This window comes from Anomaloglossus baeobatrachus, chromosome 4 (genome assembly GCF_048569485.1).
Source record: "Anomaloglossus baeobatrachus isolate aAnoBae1 chromosome 4, aAnoBae1.hap1, whole genome shotgun sequence".
NCBI classification, from domain to species: Eukaryota; Metazoa; Chordata; class Amphibia; order Anura; family Aromobatidae; genus Anomaloglossus; species Anomaloglossus baeobatrachus.
This window is the reverse complement of record NC_134356.1, coordinates 258,950,785-258,974,648: the sequence shown is the minus strand read 5'-3', so window position 1 is coordinate 258,974,648 and position 23,864 is coordinate 258,950,785. Positions and strand designations below refer to the sequence as shown.

General features: G+C 47.0%; 1 protein-coding gene across 1 annotated transcript in view; it reads left to right on the top strand.

Moving 5' to 3' along the window:
• EPYC (epiphycan) overlaps positions 1-23,864 on the top strand; it is a 112,557-nt gene that overhangs the window by 49,512 nt on the left and 39,181 nt on the right. Inside the window, exon 3 of the mRNA XM_075342434.1 lies at positions 8,481-8,646. Within this exon, the coding sequence (XP_075198549.1) occupies positions 8,481-8,646 (166 nt within the window). The remainder of the gene's footprint in view (positions 1-8,480; positions 8,647-23,864) is intronic.

Here is a 23,864-nt window from a genome sequence, read left to right as displayed (position 1 = left end):
CAATGCCGATTTGTGGGTGCAGGAAGCAGAGTTTAAGTGAAGGAGGATATAAACTGGACCCGAACATTCAACCCTACATCTTCATCATACACTAAATAACCTGGAGCCAACACCCAAAATGCAGATGGACTGTCCAGGCAAGATGAGCCTTGAGTCCTGTCAGCCATGCCTGCGTGTACTTAACCAGTGACCTGTAGAGGTCAATAGTACGTACACAAGTTGGGAGGGGAAGGAATTGTCATGATGTATGTAGTTTTCTCCATCCCATATTTTTTGTATAAGATGCCATGTGATGTATTTTACCTTCTCACTGTATTTGCTGTAATACTATGTCAGGATGTGATGTAACTTTCCTTTGGTTGTACTTACTGAACACTTTGAAATGTCTTGGGATGTAAGTGACCATACCTTCCCCCCAGCCTGTATCATATTGCAATCAGGCTTCAGCAGTAGCTATTGTCATTGATTTGGTGGGGGTTGCATATATATTGTTCTTCTCAGCATGGGACTTTTCCAATCTACAACTTGGTAAACAGAACAGAGCCAGCAGTCTAAAGTCCATTCATGCATCAAATGGCCAGGGGGAGGTGTGCCCACCTAAGGGGCTGATCTCAGGAGAGAAGAACATGTTAGTTCAGTTAGTTGGATCTCGGCTGGAGACGTACTAGGATCTATAGCTGAGGCTGGATCCTGGGGTCTGTGTGTGTGGACTGTTACAGACTGGAGATCCGCGGCCACGTAGGATTGTGCTTTGTTGAGTGAAGGGTGAGGACCTGTGCTAAGGCCAGCTCCTTATCGCCCGTACATGGACGATTGGACTTTGAGGACTTTTGCATTCTCCTTGGCGCCCCGGACCTATTTCCTTTGTGTGGACTCTAAAGAACCATTTTAATATTGCATGTTTTATGCTCCCTGCCTCATTAAATCTTTCTTGGATTGTTCTTTGGCCTGGCGTCCCTCACTGCTCTGTTGCATACCCCATCACAATACGTACATATACATATTAAAAAACAAACTCACAAAATACATATAAACAGACAAATCTATACAGTCATATACACTGACATACATAGATACTCATCATACATGCCTACAGACAGACACACAGCTCTGCTGCATACAGACACACACACTGCTCTGCTGCATACATAAAGACACACACACACACTGCTGCTGCATACATACATACAGACACACACATACTGCTCTGCTGCATACATACATACAGACACAGCTCTGCTGCATACATAGACACACACACAGCTCTGCTGCATACATACAGACACACACATAGCTCTTCTGCATACATACAGACACACACTGCTCTGCTGCATACTTACAGACACACTCACACTGCTCTGGCGGCTTTTCCTCTTTTGAAAAAGCCGTCTGTCCATTATTCAATCTCGTATTTACTGCTTTCCCCGCCCACCGGCACCTATGATTGGTTGCAATCAAACCCGCCCCCACGCTGAGTTACAGCTGTCTCACTGCAACCAATCACAGCCACCTGTGGGCGGGTCTATATCGTGTAGTACAATAAATAATTAAAAAAAAAACGGCATGCGGTCCCCCCAATTTTGATACCAGCAAAGGTAAAGCCATACGGCTGAAGGCTGGTATTCTTCGGATGGGGAGCCCCACATTTTGGGGAGCCCCCCAGCCTAAAAATATCAGCCAGCAGCCGCCCGGAATTGCCGCATCCATTAGATGCGACAGTCCTGGGACTCAACCCGGCTCATCCCGAATTGCCCTGGTGCGGTGGCAATCGAGGTAATTAGGAGTTAATGGCAGCAGCCCATAGCTGCCACTAAGTCCTAGGTTAACCACGGCAGGCATCTCCCCGAGATACCTTCCATGATTAATCTGTAAGTGAAAGTAAATAAACACATACACCCGAAAAAATCCTTTATTTGGAATAAAAGACAAAAAAAACACCCGCTTTCACCACTTTATTAAAATCCCCAAATACCCCTCCAGGTCTGGCGTAATCCACACTAGGTCCTGCATCCAGCTCTGCTACATGAATCTGACAGGAGCGGCAGTAGAACACTGCCACTCCTGTGATCTCCACGCAGCTGTCAGCGGGGACGTCACTGAAGTAATGCCGGTGTGTGTGTGTGCGCGGTGATGATGGGTGCGGTAGTGCCGGTGTGTGTGTGGTGATGATGAGGGCTGTAGTGTCTGGATGTGTGTGGGGATGTCGGGATGTGTGCGATGATGTCAGGGTGTGTGCGGTGAAGATGTGGGCGGTAATGTCGGGATGTGTGTGGTAATATCAGAAAGTGTGCGCTGATGTCGGGATGTGTGCTGTAATGTCGGGATGTGTGCAGTGATGTCGGGATGTGTGCGGTGATGTCGGGATGTGTGCGGTGATGTCGGGATGTGTGCGGTAATGCCAGGATGTGTGCGGTGATGTCGGGGTGTGTGCGGTAATGTCGGGGTGTGTGCGGTAATGTCGGGATGTGTGCAGTAATGTCGGGATGTGTGCGGTAATGTCGGGATGTGTGCAGTGATGTCGGGGTGAGTGCGGTAATGTCGGTATGTGTGCGGTAATGTCGGGAGTGTGCGGTGATGTCAGGAGGTGTGCAGTGATGTCGGGAGGTGTGCAGTGATGTCGGGATGTGTGCGGTGATGTCGGGATGTGTGCGGTGATGTCGGGATGTGTGCGGTGATGTCGGGATGTGTGCGGTGATGTCGGGGTGTGTTTGGTAATGTCGGGATGTGTGCGGTAATGTCGGGATGTGTGCAGTGATGTCGGGGTGTGTGCGGTAATGTCGGTATGTGTGCGGTAATGTCGGGAGTGTGCGGTGATGTCAGGAGGTGTGCAGTGATGTCGGGAGGTGTGCAGTGATGTCGGGAGGTGTGCAGTGATGTCAGGATGTGTGTGGTGATGTCGGGATGTGTGCGGTAATGTCGGGATGTGTGCTGTAATGTCGGGGTGTGTGCGGTGATGTCGGGATGTGTGCGGTGATGTCGGGGTGTGTGCGGTAATGTCGGGATGTGTGTGGTAATGTCAGGATGTGTGCGGTAATGTCGGGGGGTGTGCGGTAATGTCGGGAGGTGTGCGGTGATGTCGGGAGGTGTGCGGTGATGTCGGGGTGTGTGCGGTAATGTCGGGATGTGTGTGGTAATGTCAGGATGTGTGCGGTAATGTCGGGGGGTGTGCGGTAATGTCGGGAGGTGTGCGGTGATGTCGGGAGGTGTGCGGTGATGTCGGGAGGTGTGCGGTGATGTCGGGATGTGTGCGGTAATGTTGGGAGGTGTGCGGTGATGATGAGGGCTCTCTTTCTCGGCTAAAGAAAACTTATTTCACTGGAATCCGTGGCCTTTATTATCACACTTTTTGCAACGCAAGTGTGAAACTAGCTAAGGGACGGCAGCTACAGTTTCCTGCCGAGGTACTGCGGTACCCGGAACTCGGCCCGGGGGCAGCAGAACTGAAGGAGAGTGGGCCCGGCCCGGGGGCAGCTGAAGTGATGAGGCTGAGTGGGCCCCCCAGCTCTCCAGGGCCCCAGCATTTGCCCGGGTATGTTGGGTGCTGACGCCGGCCCTGGTTCCGCAGTTAAGCCCCTCTGGGTTTTCTGCGTGTTGTGGCCCAGTGGGTCCGCTAATCCTCTGCTCAACCGATGGGTATACCAATAACAGACTTGCTTTCTATATTCTTATCACTTTACACTGTGTATATATATATATATATATATATATATATATATATATATATATATATATATATATATATATATATATAAAAAAATATATTTCCATTATTGTGTGTAACGTTCCTGCACTTGTCCTGCCCCTCATCCCCATTCTCAACTTCCCGGTCATGCTGCCTTGCCCTAGATCCCTGCTGCTGTTCCCTGTTGCCTGCGCACACCGAACAGGTCTCCTGAATGTATCCGTAGGCCAGGAAGGTGACAGTACTAATGTCTCCACCAGAGGGGAGGAGCATGACAGTGTCGGGACACTGATACAGACATTACACTACCCCCCTTATGCCCTCCCATTTCCACGAATTTCTTAGGGAGAAGAGTGGCATTAATATTCTCCTTCTGCCCCCATGACCTCTTCTCAGGACCAAATTCCTTCCAGTTCATTAAGTAGAAGGATTTACCACAGAACTTTTTTACAGCGAGGATAGCTTTACCTCAAAGGTGTCTTCATCACTGACTGGATGAGGCGAGGTACCTGGATACCTGTAGTAACGGCTCAGGATGACAGGTTTGAGAAGGGTCACATGGAACGAGTTGGGGATACGTAGCAAAGCTGGGAGTTTCAACTTGTAGGACACATTGTTAATCCACTAGAGCAACTCGAAGGGGCTGATAAAACAGGGACCCAACTTGTAGGATGGCAACTTGAGGTGGAGATATCTGGAAGAGAGCCATACCTTGTCTTTGGGCTGGAACAAAGAAGGGTCTTATCGTTTCTTAGTTGCATGCCTCTTCATTCGGATGGAAGAATGCTCCAGGGAGGACTTGGTCTCCGCCAAGATCTCAAAGAATGTCTTGAACAGAGCATTGGCCACTGGTTTGTCAAAAGTGATCGCGATAAAGAATTGGATTTTGCGCTGCTGTCCATACACAATTTGAAAAGGAGATTTAGGATTCGCTCATCGTGATTGTTATACAAAAACTCCACCCATGGAAGGAACTTGACCCAGTTGCTGTGATGATCATTAACAAAGTGCAGCAGGAAATTTCTCAAGATTTGTTTGTCTCATTCTTCTTGACCGTTGCACTGCGAATGATAGTCCGATGAGAAGTCTAAGCTGTCATCCAGCAACTTACAGGTGGCCCTCCAGGACCAGGATGTGAAATGGACATTTCTGTTTGACAGCACATGATGTGGTAGACCAAGCAGCTGAAAGATGTGCTGGATGAAGTGCTCAGTAGGCAAACTAGACAGTGGGGTGAAATGGGCCATTTTCGAAAACCTGTCCACTACTACCCATATAACGGTGCAGCAAGAGGACTTCGCCAGGTCAGTGATAAAGACCATCGCTATATGATGCCAAAGAGCGGCTGACCTCTTCTCCCAGGTTGCCTCTCTGGATTGCTCTTGGAACATTAGATCAATGCTGATAGCCAGCAATACTACATCATCTATTGAAGATGGCACATTTTGACCAGCCAGCTCATTTATTCTTCTAATTAGTCCTGACCAGAATATAACCACCTGTGCTTCATTACTCCAGACCAGGTTGCAGAGCAGGATACAGAAATGGACAGAATATTGGCCTATGGTGAGACTCCCTTGGCAGAGTCAAAGCAGTGAGGATGCGTCTAAAGACACTCGGCCTGGCTTGTCGAACATCTTGCGGAATGTCTCAAAAAAAATTCAGGGTCTGGATGATTGGATCATTTCTGTCCCATAGTAAGTTGAATTGCTGATACTCTTCTGTGTTCCTGAGCATAGCTACTCCGCTGCTGCTGCAACTATCCATACCTAATACTGGTTCTACTGCAGTTGAGTTGTCCACAACGGTTGCTCCTACAATAGCGGTCACCGCTGTTGCAACTACGCATCTCAGCTCCTGCTGCTTTAACTACTCATCTCAGCCACTGCTGCCACAACTACCCTTCTCAGCCGACCTTACAATACCAGCTGCTGCTCTTACTAGATTATTGGTGTATAAACCCATGTCGCTGGCACCGTGATACCCTGAGGCTGCCCTTGTCGGCTATCTACCAGCGAGTTAGCCTATCTCCACCTATAATGGATTTGTTGAAGACTCAGCAACCATTCAGGTTTGCTCCTCCAGGTGAGTGATCGGTGCTTTTAGTCCAGTGGATCCACTTACCCCTTACTCGCCCTGTGAGTATTACAATATGCATGTGTCTTCAGGGGAAGGAATACAACCACCTCCTTACAGCAGAACCTGTGAAGATATGGCTGTATTTTTTGCTAAGAGCCAGAGAAGCTACTGCAGGAAGCGACTAGAAGAAGGTTGTAACTAACCCAAATAGACTGTGCTGCTGAGTAAATTCAAGTGCTAGCTAGTGCTTCAAGTGTCAGCAAATGTCTTAACTGTTAGGCAGTTGTTTTAATGGCAACTATCTAACTCTGCTCCAGGCTACCTTTTGCCTCCTGTGTTGAAACCATCAAGCTAGTTGGCTCATGTTAGTTGTATATCACCAAGTGTATTTCTTGATTCTTAGTAAAGCTTCTTCAACTGATAATGCCTGCATTGTTACATCATCACTAAGTTTGTTTGTAACCACTCTACCATCAAGGGACAACACAATCTTTAACAGTTAGTGTAGCACACCCTCTTATATCCCTATTATTAAGGGATTTGTACAGTATACATCATCAATCCACCCTTTTTCAAAAAGTGGTGCAAGCTTCCGCTCTGTGCCAGTCATTGCACTGGCTGCCCATATATGATAGAATCCAATTCAAATTGCTTGTTCTCACCCACAAAGCTCTCCACACTGCGGCACCCAACTACATCTCAACCCTCCTCTTTATCACCCTACCCATTCTCTACGCTCCACAAACGTCTTTCGACTAACATCCACACTAATCCGAACCTTCCACTCCCGGCTTACAGACTTCTCCTGAGCTGCACCAATCCTCTGGAATACGCTGCCCCAAGAAACTAGGATGAACCACAACTTACTCAGCTTCAGATGCTCTCTAAAAACACATACTTTTAGGGTGGCCTGTCACACTCCCTAATCGAATTCAATTCATATAGTTGTGCCACTATTTCTCAGAACATACTGTTCCTCTCCGTCAAACTCCACTATACCCAAAAGCATCACAAAGATTGGCTAATGACTGGTTCATGCATTCTTTATCTATCCCCCATTTCTTTCAGATGGCTGGCTTGTTGTTGTAAATAAGCACCTGTACCTTGTCCCCCTCCCACCCACCTCATTGTAGATTGTAAGCTCTTACGAGCAAGGATGCCTTTATTTTGTCCATATTGTATCTTCTATAACTGTTACTTGCTTGTATATGAACCTCTGAATTGTAAAGCGCTGCGGGACATGTTGACATTATAGAAATAAAGATTTTTTTTTTATTATCTATATATAAAATTGCCTTATTCTGACTGACTGTCTTGCTCCCAAATAACGTCATTTCAGTGACAACCGTCACATTGGCCGCTCCGCTCGACCCCACCCCCCGCACGCATTGGCCGCTCGGATCAGATCGGCCCGGCCCCGCCCCCCGCACGCATTGGCCGCTCGGCCCGGCCATGCCCCCCGCACACTTTGCCCGCTCAGCCACGCCCCCCAAACTTTGCCCACTCAATCATGCCCCCCTGTACACTGTGCCCGCTCGGCTCGGCCATGCCACGTTCCCCACACATTTTTCCCGCTTGGCCATGCCCCCCGCACACTTTGCCCGCTTGGCCATGCCCCCGAACACTTTGCCCGCTCGGTCATGCCCCCCGCACTCTTTACCCACTCGGCCACACCCACCACACACATTGGGCACCTATACACCTCCCCCCAAGATTACTCCACCTATTAGACACCTCCCCCCAGGACTACTCCACCTATTAGACACCTCCCCCCAGGAGTACTCCACCTATTATACTCCTCACCTCCAGGACTACTCCTCCTATTATACTCCTCTCCCCCCAGGACTACTCCTTCTATTATACTCCTCTCCTCCCAGGACTACTCCTCCAACACACACACACACTGCACAAAACATACCTCCCCCCAAAACACACCCCCACACAAACCGTGCAACACACACAGCACCACACACACACAATGCTGAAGGCACACAGCACTCTGCAAACAACGCAACACAAACAACGCAACACACAAACAACACCACTCTCACACACCGCCCACCCAGACAACACCCAGAACATTTACAGCACCCTACACAAACACTTGGCAACTACACACAACAACATCTATATATATAACAAAAATCATACATTAACTACACAATAAATTCTAGAATACCCGATGCGTTACAATCGGGCCACCTTCTAGTTATTATTATATCTCCATCTCTCACTGTCTTCCTCTGCTGCAAAGGGCAGTAAGTAACAGTATATGTATGTGTACAAAGTAGTCATTTTTTTTGCATTCCAAGTAGACAAGAAGCAAAATATCTGTATTTTTTTTTTTGCTAAATATGCATCCAAATAGGAATATTAAACTTATTGATATGTTTTAAAAAGAAAAAAATAGTTTGTGGTGGTAAAAGTATAAACAAGTAGAGAACACAACAGCTTTCTCTGTACTTGAGACAATTAATCCACGACTATAGTTTTATTATATCTTCAATATTACTGCTTCAAGTAAGTCTCTTCTTGGTTGTAATACAGCACCACTAGCTGCTGCCTTTATCTGTGTAAAATATCATGTAAGCAAGTAAATAAGGATTTGTTGTATACTGACACCTAGTGACAAACTTTATATCGCTATACACACATCAAGAATGAATGTATTGGTGCACTAGTTCTTTCTGATCAATAAATGTACTTTCCTTTCCTCTAGATAGAGATTGGAACTGTACTGCCTATTGTGAATAGACCTATTCTGTCTCCAGAGCCAGTTCAAGAAGAAATTGAAGAAGAAGAAGAATCCACACCAAAGTTAATTGATGGCTCTTCACCACAGGGGCCCTTGTCTCCTGGAGTCCAAACTCCTGAAGCAAGTGGAGGTTTGTGTTATTAGTATTCAGTTACATGAGCTGAGCACACAGATGTACAGTGAAGAAATAGTTTAGGATGACCTTTAAATGATTAAAAGCTTTTTTGAATATTGAATGTTTCATATTTTAGACATTTTACATTTTCATGGTTCGGTTTTACTCATCTGCATTTGTTACATTTTTAGATTTTAATTTCAGAACAATTACTGCATGTGTTTTTGCATTAACAACTTTTTTTGCCACAACAAAAAGGTATACTATTCAATGAAAATAGCTTTTGATGCTAAATTTGAGGATTTTTTTTTTTCAAAATTGAATTATGAAATTAATTATTTATTATACAATATATTATTTTTAATGTAGCAGTTAAACTATGGTGCCCTATATGCTGGAGCCAAAGTTTTTATGGACCATAAAGAACTTATGGGCTGCCTCCATAGTACTGTAATACAGACCATAGATATTACTATATATATAGTGCCTGGCAAAAGTGTAGAAATGAACAAATTTGTTTGAGGCAAATTGAACTCACCTCAAATTTCAGCCCCCGGGCGCTTTCAGTTTTTCCGTTTTTATTTTTTTTGCTCCCCTTCTTCCGAGAGCCATAACTTTTATATTTTTCCGTCAATCTTGTCATATGAGGGCTTGTTTTTTGCGGGATAAGTTGTTCTTTTAAAATAAATCATAAGTTTTACCATATAGTGTATTGGAAAACAGCAAAAAAATTCAAAGTGTGGAAAAACTGCGACAAAAAGTGTGACCGCACAATAGTTTTTGGGATATTTTGTTCACCATGTTCACTATATGGTAAAACTGATGTGTTGTTGTGATGCCTGAGGTCAGTGTGAGTTTGTAGACACCAAACATGTATAGGTTTACTTGTATGTAAGGGGTTAAAAAAATTCAAAATCTTGTCCAATAAAAGTGGTGTACGTTTTGCGCCATTTATGAAACTTGTAGTGTTCTTATTTTTAAGGATTTATGGCTCAATGATGGCTTATTTTTTGCGTCTCGAGCTGACATTTTTAACGGTACCATTTTTGCGCAGATGTTACATTTTGATCGCCTGTTATTGCATTTTGAGTAAAACTTGCGTTGACCAAAAAAACTTAATTTTGGTGTTTGGAATTTTTTTTGCCGCTACGCCATTTACCAATCAGATTAATTGATTTTACATTTTGATAGATTGGGCATTTCTGAATGCGGCGATACCAAATATGTGTATATTTTTTTATTTTTTTAACCCTTCAATTTTCAATGATGTGAAAGGGGTGTGATTTGAACTTTTATTTTTTTTTATTTTTTAAAACTTTTTTTAACTTTTTTTTATTTTACTAGTTACCCTATGGATCAACAATCCGATCGCTCTGCCCTATCTGCTGATCACAGCTATACAGCTGTAAACAGCAGATATGCTCACTTTCTGCTTCACTCGGCTCCGGGCCAAGTGAAACCGAAATTGACTTATGTTAGCTACAGGCGTCATCACATGACCTTGTGCTACCATGGCAACCACTGAAAGTCACGTGATCATGCACGTGACTTCTGGTGGGTGCGGCGTTAAGTGAAATTAATGGCCGCGCGCATATTCATCTCACTGCCAGACTTTGGCAGTGAGATGTAATGGGTTAAATGCTGCGGGTGGAATGCAATTCCACTCGTAACATGCAGGCACACATGTCAGCTGTTGAAAACAGCTGATATGTGCGCAGATCGCAGCGACCTGCCCACGGCAGGGGGCGGAGATTAACCCCACATGATCCATGACGGATATATCCGTCATGGGTCATGAAGGGGTTAAAAATTGGGATTTTCCAGAATCTGAATTTCTTGCAATTAATATTTTAGAAATTGAGAAAAATGGTGGCTTCTGTTTTGCTTAATTTTATAGGGCTGGGACAGGGGTAAAATAATAATGATAATAATAATAGCCCATCTTCCAGTCCTCTGCTCCAAACTCTTCTTTCCTTCATCCTCTGGCATGCAATATGTTCTTTGGTTATATTCACTATATGGGTGTGCTCACACGTGCGTATGAATCGGATGAGTACAACGCGAGAAAATGTCTCATTGCACTCGGACCAATATTAGTTAATGAGGCAGAGCAGTTAGTCAGCTTTTTTCTCATCCAGATTCTGGATGAGAGAAAAGTTGCAATATGCTGAAATCATTCGAGACTCGCCAATACAAGTCAATGGGTGTGAGAAAAAAAACTGACGTCACATGGATGGCAAATGGACCATCCTAGTGACGTCCGTTTTTAAGGATACATTACAATCATGTAGCAGAGAACACTGTAAATAGTACTGGAAATGACTGCAAATCACTAATAGCTGCTGAGAAAAAAACGGATTGTAAACGGACAGCACACGGGTGACAATTGGGAAAAAAAACCTGTCCTACTCTCCTGATGAGAATGGGAGCGTTTTTTTCATACGTTTGTGTGAGTTCAGCCTATGGCAGAGCTTTCGGTGCAGAGTAGGCCCCTGACATCAAAGTGCAAGTCACAATAACCTGCGATAAAAGGATGCACAGCAATAATAGCAATATATGTCAATATGTTGGGTGCTGCATCCTTTATGAAACATGAACAATCAAGGGGAGAAAAGCCAATACATAATGGATGTGAACATCAAAAATAGTAACATCAATATATACTGAAATGTAACACTCTATTGATAACAAACCAACATACTATAAACATTCACATCATCACATCAATTATGGTTAGACAACGCAACAAAAACTTGAAGGTTGAAAAATTTGAAAAGCTCTGCGTTGTCAGTTGTAACTATACAGCCCCGGTGTTAGTTGGGCTGCTCGGATCTGGGATCGTCGTGACCCAAGGGGTCGGAACCCGGCTTGGCGGAAACTTTGATCTGTAAAAAGGAGGGTATTTACAGGGATTTAGTTTGTGATGCCACCTGCGGGTTGCGGTAATGGGAGTACCACCGCTGCTGGAAGGAGTGCCGGGGCAGATGGTGGGAAGCAGCAAGTTGTCAGTCCCTCCGCAGGTAGGGAAGGCCCTGGACTCAGGGTGCTGGTGGATAGATTTGGGAGGACAGGGTGTAGGGGACCAGGGTACTTACTGTGGGTAGTCGTGGTGCTGGATGAGGTTTATAAAGGAGACACACACACTGCAGGTAAACCAAAGTCTCTGTGTACAACTGCCGCTGCCGGGAGTCCGTCCAAGTACCCAGTCCCACCAATGTCACTTAGTGATCCGGAGCCTGCCTCCGTGCACAATTTGTGGTCTGTTAGTGGTCCCCATGGCTTGAAGCTGTTGGGGGCCCTGCTCACTATTTGTAGTGTAGCTGTGCTCCAGAGGGCTGGCATGTGGGACTTTAGTGGGTTACTGTGTTTGGAAACACCCCTGTCCCCCTCGTTGTGCTGATGCCCTCAACCTATGAGCTTGTAGGGAAGTCCTTGAAGATCCTCTCCCTTGCAGGTGAATTGCCAGGACGTTGAATCGGCTCCTGACATAGGGTCCTGTACCCCATCGTGCTCAGTACCGGTCAGTTCTGTTGGGCCCTTCTGGTGCCGACAGTCCTCCAAGACTATGTCTGTCACACCCTTGTCCAATGTCCCAGCTACCGGTCCCCAACTCCTCTGGACCCGAACCACTGATTGCGACCCAACCAGTGTCCCTAGCTCCCCAGGATCTCACTCTCCCAGTTTCTCTCTTTGGGGCCTACTTCCTTCTCTCTCGTCTCCCTCTCAAAGTCTGCTCAGTTTCCCCAAGTGGCTGGCCCATTTCCAGTTAGTCCAACCCCCTGATGTGTCTGCAGTCACTGATGTGAGGTGATTGGGTTTTGTGGTGCAGATGGGAGTGACATCAGTTTCTTGGGTACCTAGAACCATGGGGGGTGAGCCCTGCACCCTGGGTAAGGATGCAGTTCCCTGTGGCACCCTAATGTATTCAGGGGTGCCACATAATCTCTATAAAAATGCAAAGTTGCTATGTACAATGCAGACAACACAAGTAATGCACAAAAAGCACCAATGGCAATGCTATGTATGTATTGAGAACACATACATAAATAAATACCTAGATATATCTCACACAGACATAAACACACAGAAATGATATAGAGGACAGTTAGTGTCCGCAAGAATGAGACATATACATAGAAGAGACAAGAGCTCTGCAAAGTATCAGGCAAGAGTACTATGTAACGATCATGCAGGCATGAAAACCTAGGGGAGCCAAAGACCATGCAATTGGTGCTCAGAGGGCTCCATGGGGTGCTCAGAAGGCTCCATGGGGTGCTCAGACGGCTACATGGGGTGCTCAGAAAGCTACATGGGGTGCTCAGAAAGCTACATGGGGTGCTCAGAAGGCTCCATGGTGCATACATGTAGATGTTATAGTTACCTAACTAAATCTGTGTGCTGAGGTGGAGGAGGTAAAATTATCAAAGTTGCTGTTGGTGCAAGAGAACCAGCGTTTATGCTATGAGAAGAAACAGAGATAAATATGAAATACCCAGTGTTGCTGCCTTAAAAAAAACCAACAGAGCAAGGCGGTGGGGGTTGTCAGGAAAACTCCACATGTATCACTGTAGCCAGCTTCATCAGGGGAGTAGGTTGGACCAACGTGTATGAACTAATATATAGTATCTGTCGCTCAATTATGTAATGAACTTACCGGTAGTCAGGTTTATCATATTGGTAACACAGAAGTGAAGTCTGAGGATGTGGGATGTTTGTACACATGCACATCCTGAAAATGTCCAAACCCAGACAGAGCTAAACACAATACGCATTTGTGAGTGCACGAAAGTAACTGATGATGTATCAAACACAGGCAGTAATGGCACAATAAGGCAAGGTAGACGGCGTTTACAGGATCAGATGCCATTATTGCTAATGCTTGCGCTTCCTGAAAAACTGTAGAGAGTTGAATGAAATATACCATATGCACATGCACAGATTTACAATGGTGACCATGATGCTACAAGGGCAGGGAGTAAGGGCTTAAATAGAATAAGCAAATGTCACCCAAGCAGGCTGTGTTAGCGGCTATAAATACTGGTAAGACAACTGCACACATGCTGAACCTCCTACAAAATAAAATACAAATACCAAACAGATTACAGCAGTATGCTGGCTATACAGTCACCGGTTATGGAGAGAGAATGCAGCAGGAAAATTGTACAATAAAGCACAATATATGAGCCACAAATGCAAAAGGGAGAGCTATCAAAATTGCTATCCTACTGGCATATGCAATGCAATGCATAAGCAGTGGTGCTTTGCATTGCCAATGGGTTGTATCAGTCTCTATTTGAGGTTTCCAATAGCTGAATGTAAAAAGTAGAATGCAATGTCAGAGGATTTTTTGGCAAAGGAAGCCTAGGCAGAGAATAAAGTTGGCCAAAGAGGTGGTTACATGTCGCAGGAAAGAGGAGACAAGAAGACGGAGCAGAGAACTTTGACTATGGGCTGTGGCAGGGCAGGGAATGGATGAGGAAAGGTTTTTGGGTTTCTTTTTGCATCCAATGTTTGCTCTATGGTGTAAAGAGAACTAAGTGCATAACAGGGAAACATTTATTTGAATCAAATAACTTTGATATGAAACTAATTTCCCTGCCAAATTTGAGAGATATAACTAGAGTAGACTGTGGAAGGTCACAATTACAGACACTAAAGGCCCCATCACATGCAGAGATGAATCTAACGATATATCGCCGGGGTCACGGATTCCATGATGCACATCCGGCATCGTTAGCGACATTGTTGCATGTGACACCAATGAGCGGCTGTTAATGATGGAAAATACTCACCATATCATCCATCATTGACACGTTGTTCATTTTCCAAAAATCGTTGATTGTTGGGGACGCAGGTTGTTCGTCGTTCCCGAGGCAGAACACATCGCTATATGTGACACCTCGGGAATGACGAACTACAGCTTACCTGTGGCCGCCGGCAATGAGGAAGGAAGGAGGTGGGCGGGATGTTACGGCCGCTCATCTCCGCCCCTATGCTTCTATTGGGCGGCCGCTTAGTGACATTGCTGTGACGCCGCACGAACCGCCCCCTTAGAAAGGAGGCGGTTCGCCGGAAATAGTGACGTCGCTAGGCAGGTAAGTCCGTGTGACGGCTCCTAACGATATTGTGCGCCACGGGCAGCGATTTGCCTGTGACGCACAGACGATTGGGGCGGGAACGCTCGCTAGCGATATAGCTAGAGAAAACGCTGCGTGTGACGGGGCCTTAAGGTTGGTTCATTTTCTTGTAACCAGTAGCATTGTGGGTGATAAGTAATCTAGTGATGGTCTAGTGATAGATAATATATAATTGATGGAGAAAGGTATAACTAGATGAACCAACATCTTTTTTTCAACCTAATTAACCCCTTTCTGCCTAAGTAAGTTTTCACCTTCCTCACAAGGCTAATTTTTTTTAAAATAAGACGTGACACTTTATGTCGTAATAACTCTTCAATGCTTTTACAAGCCAAGTGATTTCATGACACCGTGGTCAATTTACGCTAACACGATTTGCATCTTGAAAAAAATTGAAGTTTTTTAATTTTTATTACTCTAAAGCACCACTTCAGCATTTTTATATTGCAACTCTGGAGTGGTGCTTTAAATCTAAGTCCCTTACTCCTTCTGCTAGAGATGAGCAAACCTTTTGAAGTTCGGTTTAGCAGGTAAAGTCGAACCTTAAAAAAGTTTGGTTTGTGACCCCGACTTAATTCGAACTTCAATGGAAGTCTGTAATTGGGCAGTTCCTGGCTTCAGCGAAATGCTGCCATCTATAAGCAGAAGACTTCCAGGGCAGCGTGGGGGGGTTATCAATTTTTTGTCTGTGTGTGTTTGATAAAAAAATTGTTTAAAAGAACTGAGAGTCCTCAGTGGTTGAGTGTGTGTGTGTTTGTGCATACTACAACTGATCATGCTGATTTTACCCCCAGTGTGCGCCGTTCAAACACTACAAGCGGCTCGCATAGGGTTGAGCATCACTCATACCCAAGCACAGCGCTGCTTGCTTGAGTGGTTTGCACTTGTAACTCACTCGAACTTCGAACCAGAACTTTGATTTTTTTGGTAGTCGGTTTCTGAACCCAAACTCCAAACATCAAACCTCAGGTTTGCTCATATCTACCTTCTGCTGTCTCCTTCTGTTGCTGCTTCTGTTGGGTAGAGATGAGCAAACTTTTGGAAGTTTGGTTCGGCAGCTACAGTCCAACTTTAAAAAAGTTCGGTTTGTGACCCTGACTTGATCTGAACCTCAATGGAAGTCAGTTATTGGGCAGTTTGTGACTCCACTCACATGCTGCCAGCCATAAGCAAAACACTTCCGGGGGAGGGTGGGGTTTTTAATTTTTTTTTTTTGTGAGTATACACTACATCTGATCATGCTGGTTTTACCTTAAGTGTGAGCCGTTCAAACACTGCAAGCGGCTTGGACAGGGCTGAGCAACAATTATACATAAGCACAGCGCTGCTTGCTTTAGTGGTTTGCACTTGTAACTCCCTCAAACTTTGAACCTGAACTTTGTTCTTTTGGTAGTTGGTTTGCTTTGAACTCGAACTCTGAACATCGAACCTCAGGTTCACTCATCTCTAATGTTGGGCTCTGGCCATTTGTGACTTGCCGAATGCTCCAGTATTTGCTGAAGCATGCCAGAGGTCGCACATCAATACAAGTCTATGAGAGCCTTGTTCTGGCTTGTTCTTGTTACCATAGAGTTGTATTGAGAACTTGTAAAAGAACTTCTGACTTCCGACCAAACCAAAGCAACAGTCATAAGATGGCACCATGGGACTGATGTGGCACCAAAAAAATATGAAAATGCTGGAGGAAAAGTATGACTGTGGGCTGGGTTCTTACATTTAAAGCTCACTCCCACATTGAAAAAAGTGCTGGAGTATGCTTTAAAATAACTTTTTTTAGCTAAAATGTTGCTTTAGCTTTTTATATTTTCACAAGGGTATCAAAAGAAAGTAGACTCCACAATTTGTTGTCAATTTTTCTACTAGTACCCAGTATGTCTACAGATATTACTAATTGGGCATACGGCAGGGCATAGAAGGCAGGGGTACTACTTGAATTTTTGGAGCGCAATGTTGGCTAGAAGTTTCACAGCCAATAAGGTACAAAAACAGCAGACACCCACAATTGACCCATGTTAGAAATAATAATTGTAATTGAAGGAATTCTAAGTATTTGTTAAGAATTTTTATAACATTAAAGGAATATTCCCAACTGGAAGATCCTATTGCAATATGTAGTAGGAATAATAATAATAATAGTAATAATAATAGCACATGCCGCTAATTAGAAATGTAGTACAGTTCTACTAATATAGCCATGACCACTGAGGAAGGATTCTCCAGTCGTGATGCTTTATGATACCCCAAACTTAACCTTAATAAAATAACACACAGACTGCACGCGACTTGGTTGAAAATTGGCCATAGCAGCCTTTATTACCTATTATTAACACTCTAACACAAGGGGGCGCCGTCCAATGGGCGACCCCAAACAATAAAAGGTAACACAGAAATAACAAAGATTTTATGTAACCCTATGTAGGCCCGGTCCAGAAACTACTTCTTACACCAATATCCCTCGCTGCAACACTCTGACCCAGAGATGAGGTATTAATCACCCCACGGATTAATACCCCCCAAACTTTGCAGAACCCCGTGCCTGCAATTCCCGGAACCCGGAGACACCATACCAAGACAGTGTCTCTCGGTCCAGCTACCAATCTCTTAAACCACTTCTGGACCAAACCTACCCCCGCCACAGGACAGGACATGTGACTCCTTACGTGGCCTGGACCCGCCACACACCCAAGGCTTGCTCCACACCATCACGCAAACCCAACGCCCATAAATCAGAACCAATATCATTAAGGTGTACACCATCACCCCTCCGAAACTGCCAATTCAGCGACTCCAGCTCCACATGTCTCACTACAATACCATCGTTTCTCTGCACAAAACGCGCCACCACTCTGTTCACCTGTGCCCGGGCTCAATTAAGCTTCTCAACCGACCGAGCCCCCCTCCACACTAGCCTGGCCACAATTTCCGACCATACCACAATCAAACCCAGGTACCTTGCCCATAAACGCAACAGGTCCATCTTAATGTCCCTGATCAGATCGCTCGATGCCTGCAAATCCAGGTCATTCCTCCCCGCATGTAACACTAACATGTTCGGAGGTCGGTCCATACTGCAGTAGTACTCGAACTCTAGCACGACCCTGCTCCACTCCATTCCACGCACGCCAATGTACCCCTTGTACCGCATAAAACACCACCAACCTGCCTCGACCCATCTGGTCCGTTTTGGACCGACGAAGCCGACCCTCCACTCTCTGCCCCACTACTGACACATCCTCAGACAGCAAACCACCAACTCTAACCCTAGATGGGCTCACCAACTCTCCAATCCGAAAAGCCCCAAAAAAGGCTAACACAACAGCAATCTCAAAACGCAACCTCTCATAAACTGAAACACAAATCCCCCGCAAACCATTCACTAAATGCCGTAACAATTGAAACTAAATGGTCCGCCTAGTTTCCCGCTCCTTCACTCCTTTACGAAACCCCTTCAAGGCCTGCCACACACGAAAATCACGCAAAATGTCTCGCTCACCCCTGACCTTCAACCAAAAGGCCACATCCGCCACCCTAAGTGCGACTGCCGATGCTAACCTACCGGTCCTGAAATCATGACTCACAAATGCCAGTAGCGCCAACAGATAATTCCCCCGGCCTTTTCCAAACATTGCTCCCAACAATGCCTGCAACTCAACCCACACTTTAGCATAACAGCACCAAGTTACCTCAGTCACTGAGTTCCTAATCAAACCCGCAATTACAGCCTCACCAGACTCCACAAGTTCTCTGGACACACCGCTCCGATCTCGTCTGCCCCTGGCATCAACTCCCGAAACCTGCGGAACTGAAAACGAGTTAAAGCGGCAGCTACCCCGTTGTCGACCCCGGGTACATGTTTTGCCACCACATGAATATTCCACAGTAAACACTTGAGCATCAAATACCGCAAATATGCCACTACGGACTTAGCTGAAAAACTGTTTATCGCATGAACGACTGCCTGATTGTCGTAATGAAAGCAGACTTTACGTTCTGAAAACTGCGAGCCCCACAACTCAACCACCAACACGATCGGAAACAACTCCAGTAACGCCAAATTTTTTACCAGGCCACCCCGCCGCCAGTCCTCAGGCCACCTCCCTGCGCACCAGTGGCCTTGAAAAATCACGCCAAAACCCGCCGACCCTGCCGCATCCGTATACAGCTCCAGCGCCCCATTGGGCACCACCCTCTTTAACCACAAAGCTCGGCCGTTAAACTGCCGTAAGAAGACGTCCCAAACCAACAAATCCTCATTGAACTCCCACGTGACCCACGCAAAATGAGCCGAGGACCTCACGCCTGCCGTAGCCGTCGCCAACCTCCTGACGAACACACGCCCCATCGGCATAATTCTGCATGCAAAATTCAGCTTCCCGAGCAAAGACTGTACCACCTTAAGCCGCACTTTTTCGCTGTCAGCATCGCTGCTACCGCGCTCCATAAATCCAAAATTTTGTCCTCGGGCAATCTGCATTCCATAGCCAGAGAGTCAATTTCTATCCCCAGGAACTGCATGACCGGCGCCGGCCCCTTCATTTTTTTCTCGCGCCAAAGGGATCCCAAAACAATCCGCTATTCTCTGCAAGGCAAACAATAAACCAACGCAAACCATGGAACCCGCCGGACACACACAAAGAAAATCATCTAAATAATGGATAATGGAGGACAAGCCGGACACGTTCCGCACCACCCACTCAACAAAGGAACTAAACGTCTCAAAATATGAACAGGAAATTGAACAACCCATAGGTAAACAATGATCAACATAAAACTTCCCACTCCACCAGCAACCCAGAAGGTGCTGACTATCCGGATGCACCGGCAACAAATGAATCGACGATTCAACATCCGCCTTTGCCATCAATGCACCATGCCCTGCCGCCCTTACCAAATCCAGCGCTTTGTCAAACGAGACGTAATACACCGCCAACAATTCCGGCGCAATGCCATCATTCACAGACGACCCCTCCGGAAATGATAGATGATGAATGAGCCTAAATTTGTTCAGCTCCTTCTTTGGCAACTCCCCCAACAGAGAAACCAAAAGATTACAGCATGGCGGGCTCTCAAACGGGCCCCCCATCCTGCCCAGCTCAACTTCTTTACCCAATTTCTCACCCACAACCAGAGGGTGTTCCCTTGCCAACCGTAAATTATGACATACCGGCGGCAATGCCTCAACCACCGACGGAATCCGAAAACCATATAAAAAACCAGACCGCACAAGGGACGCCGCTGCCCCATCCGGATACCTATTTAAAAACGGCGCCATCGCCTCTATTTTCACCGGCGTCCTCCCTTTTACCAGACTCGTCCCCAGCCTTACCTCTCCCCTTCTTAAAACATTTGGACAAACTATGACCCCCCCCCCCCCCGCAGCCGCAGCACTCATGCTTGAAACGACAGGCTGCGCCAAATTTGCACTGGCCTTCGTTAAATTGCCAGCAAAATCCTTTTTTCTGATTACCCGAGGGCCCGACTCCCGCTCCCCCGGTGCCACCACGAAAGGGCTGGCTCGAGGCAGCCATCAAACGCATCCACAAGGAAATATGCTTATGATCTCACTGCATGCCTGTCCGCAACACCTTCCTCTGCCTAAACTTCTCGTCGTATCTCAACCATGCCAAGCCTCCATACGTCCGATACGCCTCCTTGATCGCGTCCATATATCCGAACAAAGTCGAGCAGTGCTCCGGCTCCTTCTCCCCTATCACACTTTCCAAAATCGCAAACGCCTGCAGCCAATTGGAAAAGGAATTAGGAATGAGCCTATAACAGCGTTTTTCTTCCTCCTCCTTTTCCTTCTTGGAATCACTCGGCTTCACCTTGTTTAAATTAAATTTTTCCTGGGGCAGTAAGGAAAATATCTCCACATGCTCCCTTTTCCAAATCTCCTTCCTCACCTCTTTTTTGAGGTGAGCCCCCAGCGGGCCCTCAAAGCACACGTACACCTCGCTCTTAGCCCTGTCATCTAGCCGCACCACTTCATCTTCCTTTTCCTTCTCCTTTTCTATCGCCTTCTCACCCATGACTCCACTACAACGCTAGCTGCTCCTGCCCCTTCCGGCACCTTCTCGCTGCTTACCGACGCTGCGCAGTCCGCCGCCGACCCCGTCCAGGCCGCCACCGCCGCTCACGCTAAAACCTGCAAAAGCCCCAGCAACTGACTAAAAAGAGCTGACTCCTCTGGCGCTGCTGTACCCGCAGCCGCCTCCTCGACACAATCACCCCGCACCGTAACCAATGCCGAAACCATGGCTAGCTCACCTGACCGTGACTCAGAAATTCTGGAAATCGGTATTTTGACGTCCTTCGCCATCTGTTCTTCCGATTTGTCCCCCGACATGAGGGCTCCTTCCTCTTCCTCGCTGTAGCCATCCTCCATTGTACCAGCTCCAGAGGACACAGCCGATGCATCCCCTCCACCACGGACACCCTCCTGGGCCGCTGCGTGGGCACTGGCATCCAAAATCCGCTGCTTCCTGCGCGGCGAAATCCCACGAGACTGTCCTGTCCCCTGAGCTGCTGCCGCCGACCATGTCCTCTTCTTGGTGGAGCCTCTCCCTGGGCTCAGGGGGCTCCCTGCCGCTGCCTCCTGCCCTCCGGGGCCTACGACCAGACCATCTCGTCGAGCCCTCCCCCACCCGAGGGAGACCGCTGCTGCCGGGCGCCGTGCGGGGGACCTGAGTGACCTGGCAGTAACCTCAGGGCTCCTGACGTCACTCCTGCTCCCTGCAGCCTCACGGGTATCCGGGTTTCGCCTGCCCACACTGGCCCCCCACTGGCTGCCTGCACCCGGCCTCCCTGCCGCCCACGGGGGGTACTGCTGGCCTCAATATCATGCCGGGCACGCTCCCGGGTGGAAGCCGCCACAGAGACGTGTCCCACCGCCAGAGGCCCATCGCCGGGAGCAGAACCCAGGCTGGACACATCTCCTCTCTCCACGTTGCACACCTCAGGTCCCCGCTGGGCATGCTCCGGATCCCGAGCTGCCGCAGGCCTCTGAAATCGAGTCTGAGGTCCGAGACCGGAAGTAGGCCCCGGGCCGGACCCTCCTCCTCCAAAGCTGCCGCTGGACTCAGTCAGTCACCGGGCTCGCTCCCGGACGGGAGACGCCGCTGGGCTCTGTACTCCAGCCCAAGGCCCGACACCGGAAGAAGTCCCCGGGCTGGCCACGCTCTTTTCTCGGCCGCCGCGGCCTCCCTGGAGATTCCTCCCGGCGGCCGGGGCAGACGCTGGATGCTGCCGCTGCCCGCCCCGCCACGGAGGGTCCTGAGGGGGGCTCTCACTGCGCCTCCTTGCCCCCCTGCACCCGGAGAATACCTGGACGGGGGCCTGGAATGCTGGCCACGGCTAGATGGTGCACTGCCTGGGCCCCGTGCACCACCATCACCGCTCTAATCAGGCGCTCCAGCTCCTGAAGGTCCGCCATCTGCGTCCTGGTCCCGATCAGTTGCCGTCCAGAGTCACAAGGGAGGTAAGACCCCTCCCCAGTTCCTTATATACTCCCCCCCTCCTCCTCCTGGGATCCTTTTCCTCAACCAATCTCATATAGCATCCCATAATGCACCCTATTCATTTTTATTAACCCCATCACTCCTTCCCTTCCCTTTGGTCATGTGGCCCCTCCCCCCTATGGGGTCCATGGCTTTCTTGTCTTGCACCTCATGTTGAGGGCATTGCAGCTTAGATATCCATGGTTCAAAGTTATATATAAATGAAAATGGTATAGCTGAAAATGTCATCTTGTCACACAAAAAACAAGCAGCAAAACATAAAAAAAACCTATATAAATGTGGTATCACTGTAATCATACTGTCCCGAAGAATAAAGCTGTCTTATCACTTTTAATGTCGAGATAAAATACAATTCCTGAATTTGTATTTCTTCATGATTCTGCTTCACAAAAAGCAGAATTGAAAGTGATCAAAAAATATTATGTGGTCCAAAATGGTACCAATAAAAACTTCAACTCATCCGCAAAAAACAAGCTCTCATATGATACTGTCGGCAAAAAGAAAAAAAATTATAGTCTTCAAAATCCAGTGATGCAAAAAACCTTTATTTTGTAAAAAAGTATTTTTTAGTGTGATAGTCGCCAAACCTAAAAAAAATATAAACCTGGTATCACTGTAATCGTACTGATCAGAAGAATAAAGGCACCTAATCATCTATACCGCAAGGTGAATGGCATAAAAAATAAATATATGAAGCCATTTCTTCATCCGCTATTGATTAGTTTATTCTGCCTCCCAAAGATTGCTTATATTTATTTGGCGCTCTATGCTGAGCGCTTACAACAGGGATTACATGTAAATATCTGAAAAACGTGATTCAGACATATTTCCCAATGGAAGATTCACTGTAATGAGACAGAGGGAGTAACATTGAATTCCCGCCTGGCCTGTGGTGCAGCGATATCCATCTTTTTATTCCTTTTTTTAAAACATGCACAAAAGTGCTGTCATCAACAGTTTTGTGCACCTTTGAAAAGATAGATACAGCTGAATAGGGGGTAAATGGAGTCCAGAGTAAAGGCCGCTTTACACGCTGCGATATTGTGACAGATATCGCTAGCGTACGTACCCGCCCCATTGGTTGTACAACACGGGAAAATCGCTGCCCGTGACGCACAACATCGCGCGGACCCGTCATACTACTTACCTGCCTAGTGACGTCGCTGTGACTGGCAAATCGCCTCCTTTCTAAGGGGGCGGTTCGTTCAGCGTCACAGCAGCATCACTGAACCGCCGCCCAATAGAAGCGGAGGGACGGAGATGAGCGGTACATAACATCCCGCCCACCTCTTTCCTTCCTCATTGCGGGTGGCCGCCGGTAAAGTGAGGTTCCTCGTTCCTGCAGTGTCACACATAGCGATGTGTGCTGCCGCAGGAGCGACGAACTACTTCGTATGACGAGCAGCAGCGATATTCGAGAATAGGGGGACATGTCACCGATGAGCGATTTTGAACGTTTTTGCGACGATTCAAAATTGCTCATAGGTGTCACACGCAAAGACATCGCTACAGCAACCGGATGTGCGTCACAAATTCCGTGACCCCAACGAGATCGCTTGAGCGATGTCACAGCGTGTAA